General features: G+C 42.6%; 1 protein-coding gene across 2 annotated transcripts; it reads left to right on the forward strand.

The window, feature by feature from the left end:
• The first annotated feature begins 2,651 nt into the window (after positions 1-2,651).
• ALKAL2 (ALK and LTK ligand 2) lies at positions 2,652-16,105 on the forward strand. Of its 2 annotated transcripts, none has more exons than XM_030270124.4 (6): positions 2,652-2,787; positions 3,594-3,925; positions 6,241-6,294; positions 6,405-6,485; positions 8,895-8,961; positions 15,432-16,105. In XM_030270124.4, exons 2-5 carry the CDS (start codon positions 3,643-3,645, stop codon positions 8,957-8,959), a joined length of 483 nt encoding a protein of 160 aa, XP_030125984.1. In that variant the 5' UTR covers positions 2,652-2,787; positions 3,594-3,642; the 3' UTR covers positions 8,960-8,961; positions 15,432-16,105. The 2 variants fall into 2 exon arrangements, with proteins under 2 accessions (XP_030125984.1, XP_004176916.1); XM_004176868.6 differs by having other exon boundaries at positions 2,658-2,787; positions 3,656-3,925.
• The last annotated feature ends 1,955 nt before the right edge of the window (positions 16,106-18,060 follow it).

Here is an 18,060-nt window from a genome sequence, read left to right on the forward strand (position 1 = left end):
TGTAATTCCTGGAAGAATGCTTTCTTCACCATCCTGGCTGTTTAGTGTTGACAAAGTCAGGCGCTTCCCAGTATCCAGGGAAGGAGTCCAAGAACCTGTGAGCAGCCATGGCAAACAGTGCACCTATTCACTTTAGAAGCCTCAGGAGTCACACTGAGGGTGGATGGAAGGCTCGGGATTGTAGTTTTGACAATATGTAAGCAGAGCAGGAGCTTGGTAGCATATAGGCAGTTATCATCTAGATGGCTAGCTTAGATGGAGCCCTGCGAAAATATACTTAATAAAATATAACCTGTTGGAATATTAAATTACCATCCTAAACCTATCAGTGGGAATTTCAATTTAGTACTATTGAAGTCAGGGGAGCTACTAGATATCTTTGTATAATTCAATGTAAACAAATCAGAATAGATCCTTACCTCAGAGTCCGCTTGCAGAAAAAGACACCAAACTCTTCATCTACCTCATATCTCAGTTAATACCTTCATTGTGCTTTGAGTCTATATTTGTATTAGTAAATTTAAAAGTATTCCTGAGCACTGGAATTCAACTGTGTATGACATTTACTTGTCCTTGGTGCAGCTTAGGTAGTTCCAGCTATCCCATTCTCAGAGTCATGGTAGAGTTATCTCGTAAGAGGGATTAATGCAGTTTCTGCTAATGTCCACTGTCTTTTCAGAAGGAAGACAGCTACATAAACCATATTATTCAACAATTTGCTGGTTGTTCCTTGACAGCTGGTCTCCATGCCAGACATAACAGACATGTCTAGATACACCTAAGATAATAGAAAAGATGCAGCCTAGCATTCCTGACTTGAATTGGTGTGTACTCAAAACATGGGCTGCTCGTTCCTTACACAGTGATGACCAAAAATGACATGGAAACTGTAGCTGTAAGGAAGGGGAGAAGCCATCCATGTGTTTAGCTGAAATCCTCTTCCTGCAGTTGTATCTACCTTCATCTTTCCTTCGGGTGAAGGAATACTTCCAATGTAATCTTAGGAACAGAAGACCAGGCTGTTTTCTGCCTGCCTCATTTTCCATCTTCTCTGTCTTAAATTGGTGACCTCAATGTGTCAATATTTGGAGTGACTAACATGTAAATACAGCTATACCAAGTTATGTCATGCAAAGGGACATTCTTTCTCACTGTGGAACTGATTGTTCAATTTCTTTTTTTCCCCCTGAGTCTTAAGGTGACTGGAAACAAAACATGAAGCCAAGAGGGGGAAGGATTCTGGAAACCTGACAAAGAATCTTGCTCAGTCTTGCCTCTGCGTCTCTTTCTTCATTATGTGGTGTGTATGTTTTTAAATGTTTTTGTACCTTGACTGTGATAGCATAGGCTGGGATTTCCGAATTTAGAGACACGTGCCATTCGTGTATTGGCTCTGAGGCCGAAGCCGCACACCCCGGCAGATCCGTGAGGGGAACCTGAGCGCGCCCCGCCCCCGGGCCCGCAGCGCTCCGGGGCGCCGCCTGGCGGCGGGCGGCGGCAGCGCCGGGCCGCGCGGGGCGGCGGCCGCCGGGGGTCGCTGTTCCCGCGGCGCGCGGCCCCGAGAGGCGCCCGCGGGGTCGGGAGCGCGCCCGGCTCGGGGGCAGCTCCGCGGCCGCGGCTGCCGAGGCACAGGTTCATGCACACGGGAGAGTAAACACCGAGAGTTCCGCCGGATCGGGTTTCAGCTCCCCCCGCCGCGCCCCGAGGGGCTGCGCGGGGTGGGCGGCAGCCTGCATGTCCTCCGGGGAAGGGCGCTCGTTGGAGGGGCTCGGCGCTCTCCGGAGACTGCCCCGCGCTTCCAGTGCCCTTCGCTCAGGCTGTCACCTCTGCCGAGGGCAGCTGCGGGAGTGGACAGGGCACTCACTCCCGGCGATGGCACTGCCTTCGTCGTCGTCCTCCTCCTCTTTCTCCTCCTCCTCTCCCGGCCCCGCTGGGAGCGCTTCCAGGCAGCGGCGCGCCGGGAGCCCAGGAAGCCGCCTCGCCACCCGGGACCGCCCGTGCCAAGAAGCGGCGAAAGAGGCGGCACGCCCGCTCCCTCCCTCTGCCCAGACCCACTCCAGCCGCCTCTCTGCGGGCTTCCCGGCCGGCGGGAGCAGAAATAGCCTTCCCCTTCCCCGGCAGCTCGCCCCCGCCCCAACACCTCCTCTTCCCCGCCGCAGCCGGGCCCGGAGTTCCCGGTAAACAGGCGGCTTCCCCGCCCGCCCCCCGCGGGGCTGCGGCCGCGGGCCGGGGACCCGGCTGACGAGAGCTGCGCCAGGGACATCAATATTTCAGTGGCTCCTCAGCGCGGTTCTAATTAAAGGCTCGGGCGACGCGCGCCTCCCCCGTCCCCATCTTCCCGCCGCCGCCCCCTCCCACTCCAAACACACACACTTGGGACCGTCTCCTTACGTCGGAGAGCAGCGAAGGAGTGACTGAGCCCTGACCGGAGAACCGAGCAGGGGGAGGGACGGGGGGGACCGGGGCGGGAGGGGAGAGAGGGCGGGAAGGGGGGGCTTGTGCAAGCAGCGACGCTCCCGAGGTTGCCAAGTGGACTTTTATTGTTTTCCACCCACTTCCAAGTCGATACTATCTGCCGTCTCATGTCCGTCCTATAGCCTATATAAGCGGCTGCGTTGGGGTTGGCGGCGATGGAGTAGTTTGTGGATACGGCGGGAGCGCAGGGACGGGAGGGGGGCGGGCGGGCCAGCCGCGGAACACTCGGACTGCCTGCCGTTCGCGGGCTGCTGCCGTCCGCGGAGCGGCTCCCGGGGGGAAGACACCTCGGCGTCTGGGACGGAGACACAGGTAAAGCGGCCGGCGAGCGCCAGCACTCTCCTTCCCCTGTCTCCCTCCTCACGCCCCCATCCCTCCCGCCCCGCCGGGCCGGAGCGCTGCGTGCGGCGGCACCGGTGACAGCCCGCGAGCGGGAGCGGCCGCCGCCGGACACCGCCGGGGCTGGCAGGGTGGAGCCGCCGCAGGAGCGGCTGTGTGTGAGGGGCGGTCAGTCGTCCGAAGGCGAGCAGCTCCGGGCATGATGCCGGCCGCTGCTCCTGCAGGGAAGGGGAGCGGGGAAGGGACAGAGAAACGGGAGACTGGCGGCGCTGTCCCCTGCCCCGGCCGGCTGCCCCCAGCCGCGCACCTCCCGTCCCGCTGCTCCTGCCCGCAGCCCGGGCGCGGAGGCCCGCGGCGAGACTGGGGACAGCTGTCGCGGCTCTCCGGCAGAAACTTCGGGGAAAGTTGTCGCCCCTCGCCCGTGCTGCTCCGCTGCGCGGCGGGGCGGGGAGAGGCGGGGCGGAACGCCCGTCCCGGCCGGGATCTGCTCCGCCGGGGCACCCCCAGCCCGGCCCCGCCGCGGGGCTGCGCCCCCGCCTCCCGCGGGCCCGGCCGTGCCGCGCTGCCCGCGGCGCTCGGCGGCTCTGCCCGCGGGGGCAGCGCGGAGCCCCGCGGACCCCCCGCCCCGTCCCCCTCCGACAGCCCCCGCAGTCCGGAGCACTCTGTGCCCCGCCTCGTGTAACCTGCCAAGCGGTCGCCGCTCTTTCCTCCGCCAGTGTTTCCGATTTCACCCCCACGCGTCTCCCCACTTTCGACCCACCCCCAATTTTCTCTTCCAGTGAAGCAGAAGACCTCACATAGTTGCGGATCCGTCCTCTTCATCCCCTCATGCTCTCTTCAGGTCGGACTGCAATGAGTGGACTGAGGTCTTCTGGGCTGCTGGGGCTTGTACTCTTAATGCTCTCAGCAGGATACTGCAAAGAAAAAACAGACTCCACAGATTTGAAGGACAAGCAAAGTCTCTTAAATCTCATCATGGAGATCATTCAAGAACTGAAAAGGTACCACCTGGAGAAGGACAGTGGGATGCAGTACTTCTCCAAGCATGACTATAACTTAGATCGAAGGGAAGTGGCTGACTACGGAGGGTACCAGGATGAGCAGAGAGTTGGTAAGTCACAGTCCATTTCTTTTTCCCTAGGGTGTCTCGGTGAATGATATAGGGCATCAGGTTACTAATTTTGTATGAAGAATTCACCACTCGAAGTGCCTGCAATTCCCTTTGTTATCAGAAACAGACACAGATGGCAAATTTGGAATAGAAAACCTCCATTCACCTCTCAGAATCTTTTACTCTCTGGATAATGAACTCAACTGAAAGTCCAACTTCCTGTGGCTTTGAACAAAACCTAATCATATGGGAAAAGACTTATATGGGCTGAGATCAAAGAAACAAGGGATGAAAACTTTTCCTGGAAGGTTACTACTTACTATTATGTTCTTGGTTTAAGTGTTTCTTGGAAATGACCCTAGCAAGAATTCTCCTGCAGGACTGTAGTGTGTCCCTAAAGATCTTACATATAGAAGTCTTCCCTGCAGCTCAGCTTCACTGAACTGTTCACCCTGCTTGTTAGTTCCTTTTGCACTCCAGAGGTAGCCCCTTTGAAATACTAGGGAACTGAGACAGTCCTTCTCTGTCACTCTGCAGGCTGTGACCAGTTTGGGACACTCCTGCAGTCATCCTTCTGCTCGTTTGATTGGCTCCTCTCTAACCAGCTTAGTTTGGTGATAAACTTCTGTGTGCTCAGTTGAAACTTGATTTGGTTTCTCCTGCTGCCATGTCTAATTTAGTGTTCCCTGTCACTCCCAAGCCCCTGCAGTGTTACTGCTGCTCATCTGACCCCTCCAACTGAAAGTGACTTTCTGAATATTTTCCAGCAAATATCTACTCAACTTTTCCCAAACTGGCTTTCATTTTGATAGTATGCTATTTATTTTGTCTTTATTGATCTTTTAAAGCTTCATTGTACCTTTTTGTCATTCTCATTCATACTCAAATATCCTCATAATTTGTATTTATTGGTGGTTGTCATGAAGATGTTGCTTCTCTATTTGGATGATTAATGAATACACAGAGGAAGACAGTTCTGTTGTTAACACTGTGTCAACACAAATGCGAAGAGTCAAAGAGGCCGGACTAAGCAGGGGACTGTGATATGCACAACTCTAAATCTCATCTTGGAACGTGGGCATAGATTTTGGTCACCGTGTTGGTGCGAAATATCTGGCTTGTGTAGAACAGTTATCTACAAAATTAATAATCCTGCTTTAGAGCAGAGTAGTTGGTAGTGTTGTTACTGATTTCGAAGCAGGATTTTTCATTCTGTTATTATGATGGAGTTTTTCCCAGCAACTCTGAAAAGGAACTACTAGTTAGAGTTTCATTTCAGTTTTGGCATCACTTGCCTTGTGAGCTTGTCCCATGGGAAGTTTCTGAGTGAAGCATGTGTGTTTTAATGCTCTTCATGACATAATTAGGTCAAATAGGATAAGGTGAATTTTACTTACACTTACTAAAGTAAGAAGTAAATGAAGAATGACTTTCGAGAAGTGTCTAAATTCACAATTGAATCGGATCTGGATGGAAATGCTCTCTGCTTTATATCTGATAAGAGGTGCCAGGGGAATGAAAAAGGCTGCTCAGGCATTCATGGTCAAGTAAATAAAGCTCCATATAGTGTATCATACATAATCAGCACTAAGCCATCAGCACAGAATTTGTAACAGAAAGCAATCAAAGATAGCTGTAAATCAGGAAGTCACAAGCAGGGGTTAGGGCTAAAATGGATTTCAGTAAACTAGTTTCATTTTGCCATCTGCTGAACACAAAACACAAGGCGGTAAACCACAAACATAGGGAGCCAGAAGAGAGCAATTTGCTTGGAATAATTTCCTGTGAATTTTATTTACTACTGGAGGAGGGAGGGAATATTCCTGTAAGTAGATCAATCCAGTTTCATGATTACAGTAGAACAGTGCTTCTACAAACATACCTGGAACAGAATAGTGGTACAGTGGTTACATTTGCATAAAAGAATTAGAAGACACAACCCCAGACTGGAATATATCATTGAGTCTTTATCACTCGTGTAATAGGAAAGAATTCAAATCTAGGTAAACTTGATAATGTAGTTCATAGAGAGCTAAAATCTGACTCTTAGTTAATAGCCATTGTCATGAATGATTTCTCACCTAACAGACATTGTTCCATCAGTACTGCGTTTCACAGAGCATTTTACAAGGTCTCCCTATGTAAAGTGACCGCTTGCAGTTTGGCCTATTGCATGCAAAGGACTTCTGCCCTCTGTGCACCTGTCAAGACATAGTGGTGATGTTGCTGGACAGAGTATTCCCTGTTTTCATATTATGCTTGGCAAGCATAGGTCCAGTACAGCAAGTAACACTATTTTTTCTTCTGTCCCACAGAAATAGTTCCCAGAGATCTAAGGATGAAAGACAAGTTCTTGAAGCATTTAACAGGTATGTTTTAATTTTGCATTGGTATCCATATTTCACATACATACCATAAGCTACACTGCTCTACTTGTGAGCTGTGCTGATTCATAACTTATTTTTTCTTTATCTTTCAGGTCCACTCTATTTTAGCCCAAAATGTAGCAAACACTTTCATCGGCTTTATCACAATACAAGGGACTGTACCATCCCAGCATGTAAGTAACAAAAGCAGGCACTTCCCTAAAACTAGAGAGGAAACTCTAAAATTTATTAGTCCTATTAAGTATCAGTCATGATACAATGTCAGAATGCATTCCCTGCAAAAAAAAATTTGGGCTGCACTAAAATATACTAAGTATCATCTACAGCTTTGCTAGAACAGCATCAGCATTACAGAGATGAAAATGGAAATAAAACTTTCTCATTGCAAATACACTGTGTAGAATGGCAGTAAACACTGCATCCTTAGGTACTGATGTATTTGCCTCATGGGTTCCAAACCATGTGTTTGCTTTTCATAGGAACATGACTTGTCGCAAAAATAATCTCATATTTAATTTTTAGTGCTGTAAATTCAAGACAGGATCACAAATCCAGGTGGGGTTATTTACTTTTCGTTGATTATTTATGTAGGACACATTTTATAGACATTTTCTATTTTGACTATTCAGCTACCAGTCTACCAGTGATGGTGACAATGAATCTTTGCAACACTTGTCTGCAGTGAATTATAAAAGTATACCTTATTAGCTTAGGAAAAAAAAAAGTGCTGATGGACACAACTAAGCAAAAGCTGCTTATGATACCTTATCACTGTTTGCAGCACAGCAGCACAGAGAATTAGATAAAAATCAAACACTGACATTTATCAGTCAGTAGATGTGACTCCAGATTCATACTGAGATGGACCTGTTGAGTAAGCAGATGCTATTTTAGTACAGCCTTTTCAGAATGGAAGCACACTTTATTTTACTTGTCTGAGGTCAACCAGTTGGGTCAGTAGCAGAGCTGGGAATAGAAACAAGAGTTACAGTTTCCAAGTTTCTAGTATTAATAAATATTTCAGCCCAGTGCATTTTAAAGGCATATTTGGTAAGAATTGTGGACATTTTCTCTATTTGTAAGGCTTCAGATCAAGAATTCCTTGGAAAGACAAGGATGACAGGTAAGCAGATCACACTCTGTTTATATGGGTGGAGATGTAAGTTGTTCATAACTTGTCTGTTCTGAACAAGCAATGGTCATACTGTCTTTTTCATAAGGATCACAACACAAACCTCATTTGGCTCAGCACTAATGACTACTCCAAGCTTATGAAGCTAAAAACTAGTTGGTCTTAAATGCTCTAAATTAGCCTTTACCTCCTGACAGGTGACACATCCACCAACATAATGTCTGGATAATGGGGGATATTTTGTATGAGTGGCAGTTATACCCTAACTATGCTGTGAGTTGGGGTTGTTAACATTGCATCTCCAGAAGACATTGAATGTAGCTACTCATTAATGAAGTAATGCCTAACAGAAGTGAACATCACCCACTGGGCTGGATTGACTAGCATCTCTTTAAAGTAACTTTCTTGTAGGAAAATGAGACGAACAGCCTGCTGTAATTCTTCATGCACAGAACGATGTTACTTTTCAATAATATCCTGACTGCAAATTATACTGTTCCTTGTGTGTAGAAATCTGAAGGCCAAACAGCGAAGAAGCTAAAAGTGTCTCTGATGCTGCAGCGTGGTGGTAGCCAGTACAAAAGCATTGTGTTGGCATATTTTCTGGTACTTTGTACAGTGTAGTAGCATTGGTATCTGAAAAATAATTTGCTTTTCTATTGGTCCATAACCAACTTCTAAAGTATTTGCTCTCAGTTTTTCATGTAAATGGAAAAAAAAAACCAAAACCGACCAAACCTTTTGAATAATTTATTTAGTTTTGCATTGGTTCTGTGTCTTGCCATGAATGCATCAAAAAGTTGAAGGTACCTAAAATATGAACAACTAACAATAGGACTTCTGTGGGAGAAACATTTTTACTAGGTTTAAGATGAAACTTCATGCTCCTATGAATGTTTATGATGTAGTCATCTACTTGGGCTGGACTTGAGATTTGTATTAATAGAAGATATTATTTGTCTAATTTAAGAGAGTTCCCAGGAAGAAAATTTATTGGAGAATGGCATTACCTAATTTTAAGTTGACAGACTTGCTCATTGAAGGCTGGATTTCAAAGGTGGATGAGCATTATTTATTCTTTCTCTAATATGGAAATACTAGAGTCACATGTTTAGATCCCTCACGGAAGCAGAGGCACAGATGTATAAATTTTTATACATACACTTGGAGAGTCTCCAAGCACTTTCATACTGTTTGTTTACAGATAGAACACGTGCAGAAGTTAGTTGCATAGTTAGACGTGCCATTAGACATGCCTTTTAGCTATTGCCCAATTTTTACACATTCCACTTTAAATCATAGGAGTTGATTTTTATTCTGTTGCAAACTAGGGCATTCATTGAACTTTGCTATGACACTTATTTGCACACTGAAAACAATTTTGATTTTTAAAGGCAAATTTGATTACTTTGGTAATCTAGTCTTGCTTTTTTTTTTTTTTTTCATACAGACTATAAAAGATGTGCCAGGCTTCTTACTCGATTGGCAGTAAGCCCTATGTGCATGGAAGGATAAAGGTAAGCTTTTTCATAGCAGAAATGACATTCCACTGCATAGCAAAGCAGCAGATGTTGTGTTTCATGCATGAAAATTCATGGGAGTATAATAACAGCTGTCCTTTAGATAAGGTGTTCCCCTCCTAGAGGACCTGAAGTAACTGGCTTAATCTGGCAAATTTTGGCATTAAGGAAAGGGTACCCCCTACTGGAAGTCATTACATAAAAGTCCATGTGCATCATCTGTGAATTATTTATAGCAGCATACAGTTAGCAGATAGTGAATTTGTTGTTACAGAACAAAACACAACAGCTGTGGCTTATTTTTCAAGAGTTTACTCAGTACACAATTGCCTGTATCGGCAGCAGCAGCCGCCCTTTTATGTGTGCAGCTGTAGATCTGTGCTGTACTCAGTAGTGTGACTTAATATATACACAGCTATACACATCAAAGCTTTATAAATGCACGTAGGTCGCAGGTGCTTTTATAGTAATTCACTTAAAATGTATTGATAGTAGTATTGATAAACTGTCTTCATGCTATTTGGATTTTTTGGGATTTCTCTGTATACACCTCTCATGTCTAAAAGTTAATTCCCTCCTTCTTTGCCTAGATGGGCCTCTATTTCCCACAAATACTTGGGAAATTTCATTATGCACCAAAATACAAACAAAAGCCAATCAACCAAACCAAAAATTACTCACAAACTATCTGTAGAGAGCTATAACATAAGAATACAGAAGGACTAATTTACATTCTGTCCTCAACCTTTACCTGAGACAAAATGGGATCTTGGACAAAGGTATAAATAATAACCATGTAGATTTGTCAGTAACAAATGCTGTCAAACCAAGATGATTTAACTCTGTGACAAAATACACATCTTGTGGAAGCAATTAGTGAGAAAAGTAATAAATATTAAGCATTTTACTTTATTTTATTTTAAGCATTGACACTGCTATGTACTTCACTCTCACAAGCAAGCTGGGGAAATAGGATCAAGATAAATGTAAAAATTACCGGGAAAAGGTACATAAGTAAGGTTTTTGTGCTTCATTGTCAAAACTGGAAACATGTACTGGCCAATGTCACACAGCTTCATTATGGATTTGATATTGTTCAGTATTTTCATTAATAACTTGGGTGGTAGAATACTGTATTCATGTATTTCAGTATTATAGGACAAGCAACCATAATACAGTACAACTGTTGTACTACTAAAGTACAACCTTGAAATTGAAAATAAGTCAAATAGTCTAAAACCAGGATAACAGATAAAGAACAGAATTATGAAGTCCTGCAGGATTATTCAGCTGCAGAAATACATGGAATTTGGTGAATAGTTAGATAGTGCTGTTGAAAACAGAGGTTATTGTGGATTGCAAACTAAGCAAGTCAGCAGTGTTACACTTGAAGAAAGTCAATACTGGAAAGTATAAGTAGAATCATTGTTTATGAAACTCCTGACACAGTTACTGGAATGCTGTATTTAATTAAGGGCACCACGCTTGAAGACATATGGGTCCTTCATGTATGAGTCCAGAGAAGAGCAACGTGGATGACCAAAGGCTTAGAAAACTCAGTATACAAGAATAGTTATAGGAATTTGGATTATTTAATCTAAAGAAAACATGACTGCAGGAAAATCTGATGGAGCTATTCAATTTCATGAAAAGTTTCTACAAGTCATTCTCTCTATCCAGTCTGGATAAATGAGACTTAATTTGTGCAACTTTGCAAATAGGTGAATAATATTATTACCAATACTAATAAGCAGATACATAAGAGTGTGAAATTATTTTTTCCCTTTGTTTAGAAAATTTTATCTGTATCTTAACAACCTGCCATGTAATATGAAAGAATAGCAACTAAAGTAGTTTGCATCTCAAGCTGGGAGTCTATTTTAAAATATCCACCTGTCAAACAACTTTGCTCAACATACTTCAATGTTAGAAACAATTGTCCACTTCTTTTATTCACGTAGACAAAAATCAGTGGTGGTAGACTACTAAGCAGCCTCACTTTGCAGAAAGGAAAGACTATCCTCTACCAAATACATCTGGAGATGCAAAGGTGTCTCTGTAAAATTCTCTTTTCTCCTCAAGGCTTTTCCACTGCATCAGTTCAATTTGTGTGAAACAAATTAGGTTACCTGTTTTGTTCAGTATCTGATTTTTGTTTCATTGCAGGTTTATAAGTGGGCTGTGCTATAGATGGACTATTACTTTGGTAAACTAGTAGTTTTGTTGGATTTTTCAGATCTGTGGACATATATCGATGTTTAAAGATCAATTTGGAGAGAAGAAAAAATACAAATCTATTTGTATTTGTACTTACAGCGCATTTTAGACTAGCAGAGCTTTAAAGCACACAACACATTGAAACTCGGAGCTAATAACAAGCAAGAAAATAATATGTGAAAACAGGAGTTAGACATATTACTATCACAACACATACCTGTGTGGGCACATGTGTGTTTATGGTGCAACATGTCTTGTGGAGCCTTAACTTTTTCTCATGTATGTTATACATATGTACTGAGCTCCATCTTCTCTTTTTTTTAGAGTGTATGTTCCCTTAATGCCTGTCCTACAGACATGAGCAATGAAGGGACCCAGTAATAGCACTTCAGCTTCTTGAGATTGCACGAATGAAGCCAGAGCAGCAAATTTGTATTATCACATCTCTCAGTAGGCCTTTTGTTTGTTTGTTTGTTTGTTTTTTTCCAGTCAGTCTGTATTCCCTGGCTGCCACCAGCACCATCTCAAATTAATTTTATTCTGTAACCCCTTCTCATGGTCAACACAGCTATGCTAGAATCCTGTCCTTGATGCGTCTTTTTTTTTTGTCCTGTTCTCCAGCCTCTTTCTTTTGCCAGCTTCGTAGTAGTTCCCATGTTCCATGCTTGCTTTGCTCCACTCCATGCAGATATATCCCACAACTGTTACGTTGTCCATATCTGCAGTAGTTAAGAGATGCCAGGAGCACTTGATTCCCGAAGTCTTCACCTAAATAAAGTTCACAATTCAGATCATGAGCAGTTCTCGTGACAGACAGTGATGAATCTGAAAACCCCTTTGACAGCATTCGTCACAGCCACTTTGGCAATAGTCATACAGATTTTACTACTTCAGTTTGAAAAGTGCAGGTGCTACTGTTGGTGTTCCATCCCTTTTCCATTACCTGTTCCATACGTGTTTGCTGGAGGCCAACACTGATCTCATAACTTACTTTGAAAACTCCTTGCACTATGAGAAGCTCAGGGACTAAGGACTGTGTTATCACATCTTATTACATGCTTCTGTTTGAAGATTCCTTCTAATTTCTGTACTGACAAATACTAATGGGATTTTAAAAACTTTGAAAGTATCTAGAGTTATTTCAAATAAACAAAGTAAAACTAATAAATACAAGACTGTTGCAAGTAGTTGGAGTCTCAGGCTACACAGAGAAAATGAGGTTTATATATTATAAAAAGTGTATTAAAGAAATATACCAGTGGCTTGTTCCCTTAAGATGCAGATGCAAATAATTAATATTTATACATACAGGTCAAATATTCATTGCAAAATTCGTAATATGCTTAAAACTGAAATTTCCTTTGGAACTCCAAAAAATCTGTTTAAACTCCTCAAGATGTATTGGCCATACTTACTAATGCATGGGACAAATGCTGAAAACAAAGTTGGAAACTTAAAATTCTCCACTAAATATCCCATCCCCATACACCATATCATATATCATTTTTTTCAAATTATTCTTAAAGCAAGATATTTGGGCACTTGAATTTTGCTTAAAATATTTTGTAACGATGGAAACTACAGCCCTTAATTGCATTCTCCCTTAGACTGCTGCTTTCTGGAGTGCATTGAAATGTCAGACACTTCAATTCCGTAACAGTGAAGGTGAAATTGAGAGGATTGTGGATTATTCAGTGAAGGCCTGTTTTTTTCTAGAAAGTATAGCTTGATCTGTTTTATATAGCTACACAGGGCATGTTCAATCACATCTTCATGATGCCAATTGATTCCCAAGTTAACTAATTTAAGACTTCTCAGAACTACTGCTTTGAGTGTGCATGGTTACTAGTAATACATCGTCCAGGTTTATTAAAAGGCAGCTGAGTTTTCCTTGCAGTGAGATGTCTGTGACTAGCACCAGATAGAACATTCAGAGCTTCATAACCTTCAGTGCATGGATCTCTGTGATCACATTATAGCAGAATTCCACCTGGGTGGACACTTGGGAATTTTTTTTTTTTATGTAAGCATGAGGAGGTTCTGCTACAAAATCCTACTGGCACAGTATTTTAAAGTTTATATTTCTATTTAAACCACTAAATTCTTCCCATGTAGATTAGCTTTTTATTACAGAGTTTATCATCACGCACAGGTAATAACCAGAATCAAATTTGGAAAGCTGTAATATGCCTTTACAATAGCTTTCATTTGTGCTTTAAAAATTAGCACAATTGTCTGGGGAGTTGTATATTACCTATGTTCTCAACAGAGGCTGTAGTCAAATTGCATTCAGGATCTCCACTAAGATTACCCATCCTTATACGCATCAGTCTAGGAATATTGGGGTGGAAATTTAAAGTTCCACCCCAATATTCCTAGACTGATGCATATAACTGACTAATGAAATAAAAAAAAATTACAAAGTAGAACAGATTTATCAATGCTAAAAACCTCGGGTCTGTTCAAAGGTTTCTGAAAATGCCAGGGGTTTAGAAAACTGTGAGTTAGCTGATACAAAACTGTCAAGTCACCCATGCAAAAGCAGGTGTAGATGAGATGACAAATGAGCATCCTAACCATTCTTTTTCTTCCCCAGTGAGATGCATATTCCCATTAGTAATGAAAAAAGTTTTTATTACATTTTTAGTGTTTAACTTATAGATTGTACCACACACTGATCAAACCAAAACCATGTTAATTTCTTCTAAACATCACTTTTTAACATCATAATTTAAATAGGGTACAGTAGGAGCATACATACAGAAAATAAGCTAGATGAAAATGCAAGACAAGGAAAATTTACATGTTTCCCCCTCTAAGGAAGGATAGTAAAAAAAAGTAATTGTCCTATCTGGAAAGCCAGAAAAAAACCCTAGATTGCATTAAGATTTTCTGTAACATTATTACATTTCCTAATAGCTTTTTAAAATTGCAAAACTTTTAAATACTACTAACAAGTATTTCTGTATGCACCAATAGCTTGATTTTCAATGGATTATATCAAGTCCAACTGACTTTGCATACAAATGATTCCATTACAATTATACTTAAGCAGTAGAAAATGTAGAGAAGCTCAGAGTATCAGAGAATTCACACTGATCATGGGGAAGACAGTTACCTATGTTCAGACAGACAGTATGGAAGTTTTTACTGTGAAAAATATCATCAGCAGAATTCTAGTATCAGATTATCACTGGTTTTTATCTCCACCATAGATTTTTGATGGCTGTAAGACATCAAAGCTTCATCTGGGTCTGTTTGCACGTGAGAGTTCTCACTGTGTAGTTCCTGCTGACTGAAAAAAACATTCTCCATTTTTTATTTCTAAATAAGAACAACAACAGGCATAGAAACACTTGAAACTGGGTGGGCAGACTTGCAACATTCAGTGCTCACCTGTCTAGAAGAGGATAGACTTCTAGATACGTGTATGTGCAGTTACACTACATTTTCTTACAAGCTTTAAAGGTGTGGGGGAGTAAGGCTGTGAAAACCTTCACTGCTTAGCTTTTGAATCAACATTTCTAGGATAGAGACAAAATACATACATAAGTAACATGGAAACCTGTAACTTTATATTGGTGATTTTGATACCAGTGTCATAGGCATGATTGTGATTTCATTCCAAGACACTCTTTTTGGAAGACTTCGGGCAGCAAATTGTACCACTGCAGCTCCTGCTTAGTTTGTGGTGGCTCAGTGTTGGCATGTTCCAGGGGCTATAGTTATAAAACCAGCTCTTTAAAAGTTACTTCTGTTTGTTTCCTTGTTTATATGAATCCAAGTTTCTTCATGAAAGGGCCAAATGAAATACCAAATCCTTTGTAGATCCTTTAAACTGGACACACCATGAACAGCTCCTGACACCAAGGCATTTAGACAGCATTTTGCAATCTGTTAATGCTATTCCTGAGGTTTATTCACTTCTTGACTTCACAGATGCAGTCATTGGAACAGATTAACTATAAGCACATTTTTGATAGGTAGAACTGGATTTCCCTAGTGTCTATCAAAAATTAACCAACAGAAAAAATGATGCTTTCCAGAATTTTAGCATTGATTAACAAAGAACGCATTAAGGTTACAGTCTGATATGAATTGAGGTAAATCTAAAATTCACTACTGATCTTTCCAGTTATTATTGAATTCTCCAGGTTTATATACTATTTTCACTATGATAAACATACTCTCACATGTATGTACATATAAAAATAATGAAAGACAATTTCTTCTTTCTTCTAATCCACCAGATGTTATTATCACAACAAGGAACATCAAGAACCAAGAGAAGTGCCTTGGAAACCAACAGGGAAACAGAACTTACTACCTTTTAGCAAATTCCATTGTGAACAAGAGATTTATTTTTGCAGATTGACAGACTACTTCCCATAATTCTTTAAACATGCATTTTGTATGGCATCGACAGTTTGCAGATTGACATTCTTTACAGTAGTGTAACTGCCAGTAGTACTGAATGCTCCATACTTAAAATCACACTACAATTGATGTGTAATGCTGCCAAAAATTATGTAAACACAAATGTTTCACCAAGAAAATTCATGTTCTGTTGCTTAATTCTACAGTTTTAAGGAATGTTTGTTTGTATATCTAGAACTACTAAAGATCTGCTCCACAGTAGTTGTGGTCACTTGATATCCTTCATGCTTATGCAATTTTTTAAAAGTTTGGTTAAAACAGACTTGCATTGGGGTCACATTGTACCCTGGAGTACAAACTGCATGATAAACAGGAATGTTATTTCAAGTAGATATACTTTTTGGGACAGTGGAGCATGGATTTTGTACACAAACACAAGCTGCCATTAATTTACTTTATATAATAAATGTATAAAACATTCCAGTGAATGTGCAATATGTAAATACTGTAAATAACAAGCATAAGTAAATAAAGTGTTTGGTATTAAGTTGTTCTCAGTTTGCTTTCTGATCACTGAATCCAGGTAAACAAACTACCTTCCAGCAGCTGCTATCATTTATCCACACTTAAATCTCTTTCCACAAAGAGTTCACTTGTGCAAGACGGAAAGGTGCACTCACTTCAGAGTTCAGTAATCTGGACACCCTGGATTTATGAGGACGGATAGATCTGTGTGTTTCAAACCCACAGAATACCCAGACTACAAGGTTGCTCAAATTCTCTACAGCATTATAAAATGGAATATTTTTTAACACTAACAGATGATCTGAGGCTTTTGTTTGGGTTTTGATTTGAAGAGGGGCTTTTTGTTTGTTTTTTAATAATGTGCAATCTGTTCATGATACTGCAAGGCAATCTAATCAGAAAATATCCAGGAAATAATTTTAGTCTTGTAGAATTTTTAAGGAGTTACTCCAAAAATTTTGACATACACTTCCCTTTCTTCCTTAAATCAGATATTAAATCCAGTTGGCACTAGATGACTCAAACAGAAAGAAAAATTTTATGTCCAACCTATAAATCCCTGTATTGGATTTGCATGTTCAGGTTTTGGTAGTGGAGGGGCTACAGGTGTGGCTTCTGTGAGCAGCCGACAGAAGCTTTCTCCATGTCCAGCAGAGCCAATGCCAGACAGCTCCGGGATGGACGTGCTGGGCCAGTCAGAAATGGCAACACATATGGGATAACACGGTTTAGAAGGGAAAAGTTATTGCACAGTTGTAATTGCAGCCAGAGAAGAGAGGAGTGAGAACATGAGAGGAACAGCTCTGCAGACACCAGGGTCAGTGCAGAAGGAGGGGCAGGAGATGCTCCAGGCACCAGAGCTGAGATTCCCCTGCAGCCCGTGGTGCAGCCCATGGTGAGGCAGCTGTGCCCCTGCAGCCCGTGGGGATCCACAGGGATGCAGAGATCCACCTGCAGCCCATGGAGGAGCCCCACACCAGAGCAGGTGGATGCCTGGAGGAGGCTGTGACCCTGTGCAAGGCCCATGCTGGAGCAGGGTCCTGGCAGGGACCTGCAGACCTGTGGAGAGAAGCCCACGCTGGAGCAGGGTTCCTGGTGGGACTTGTGACCCCATGAGGGACCCACGCTGGAGCAGCCTGTTCCTGAGGGACTGCACTCTATGCAAGAGTGATCCACACTGCAGCAGTCTAGGGGGGACTGGTGCCTGTGGGACGGACTCACGTTGGGGAAGTTCACAGAGAACTATTCCAGTGTGGGGGACCCTGGAAAGGGACTCCTCTCCCTGAGCAGCAGCAGAAACAACCTGGGATCCACTGACCATAAGTCCCATTCTCATCTCCCTGCGCTGCTGCAGGAGGAGGTAGAGCTGGAAAGGAGAAGTGGGGGAAAGGTATTTTTAAGGTCTTATTTTACTTCTCATCACCCTGCTCTGAATTTGTTAGTAATAATTTCAGTATAAATCCCCAGCTTGAGTCGCTTTTGCCCATGACACTATTTGGTGAGTGACCTCTCCCAGTTCTTATGTCAACCCATGAACCCTTCATTTAATTTTCTGTCCCCTGTCCAGCTGCAGAGGGGGAGCAAGAGAGACTCTGGTGGGTGCCTGGCATCCAGCCAGGGCCAACCTCTACAATGAACCACTTTTATCTTAATACTGGCATTTATAGTTTCCATTCTATCCTCAGTTTGAACCACAAATTGTAAAACCAAAACCAAACACAACCCTCCCTAACCTGAGACAGAGAGGAGCTGAGATTCTGAAAACTGACACTTCAGAACCTTCACTATCCAACTCTTCAGAAGAAAAAATGGCAGAAGTACAAAATCCCATGCTGGAACGTGGCTGTATTTAGCAGGGGAGAAGTACATATTTTTATTTGCTTTCAGTGATGACTAAATGCTAAGTTCCATGTCTCAGTGGATGCAATACATGCTTGCAAAAAACATGGCTGTTAAAGGAATCAACTTCTATGGGAT

Source organism: Taeniopygia guttata, chromosome 3 (assembly GCF_048771995.1).
Source record: "Taeniopygia guttata chromosome 3, bTaeGut7.mat, whole genome shotgun sequence".
In the NCBI taxonomy this organism is placed as follows: Eukaryota; Metazoa; Chordata; class Aves; order Passeriformes; family Estrildidae; genus Taeniopygia; species Taeniopygia guttata.

What these genes read in the sequence shown, in the direction of transcription:
- ALKAL2 (XM_030270124.4), top strand. Translation starts at nt 3,643, where the DNA reads ATGCTCTCTTCAGGTCGGACTGCAATGAGTGGACTGAGGTCTTCTGGG. An exon ending in CCAGGATGAGCAGAGAGTTG is followed by an intron (nt 3,926 to 6,240) that starts GTAAGTCACAGT and finishes TCTGTCCCACAG; the next exon opens with AAATAGTTCCCAGAGATCTA. An exon ending in GGACTGTACCATCCCAGCAT is followed by an intron (nt 6,486 to 8,894) that starts GTAAGTAACAAA and finishes TTTTTCATACAG; the next exon opens with ACTATAAAAGATGTGCCAGG.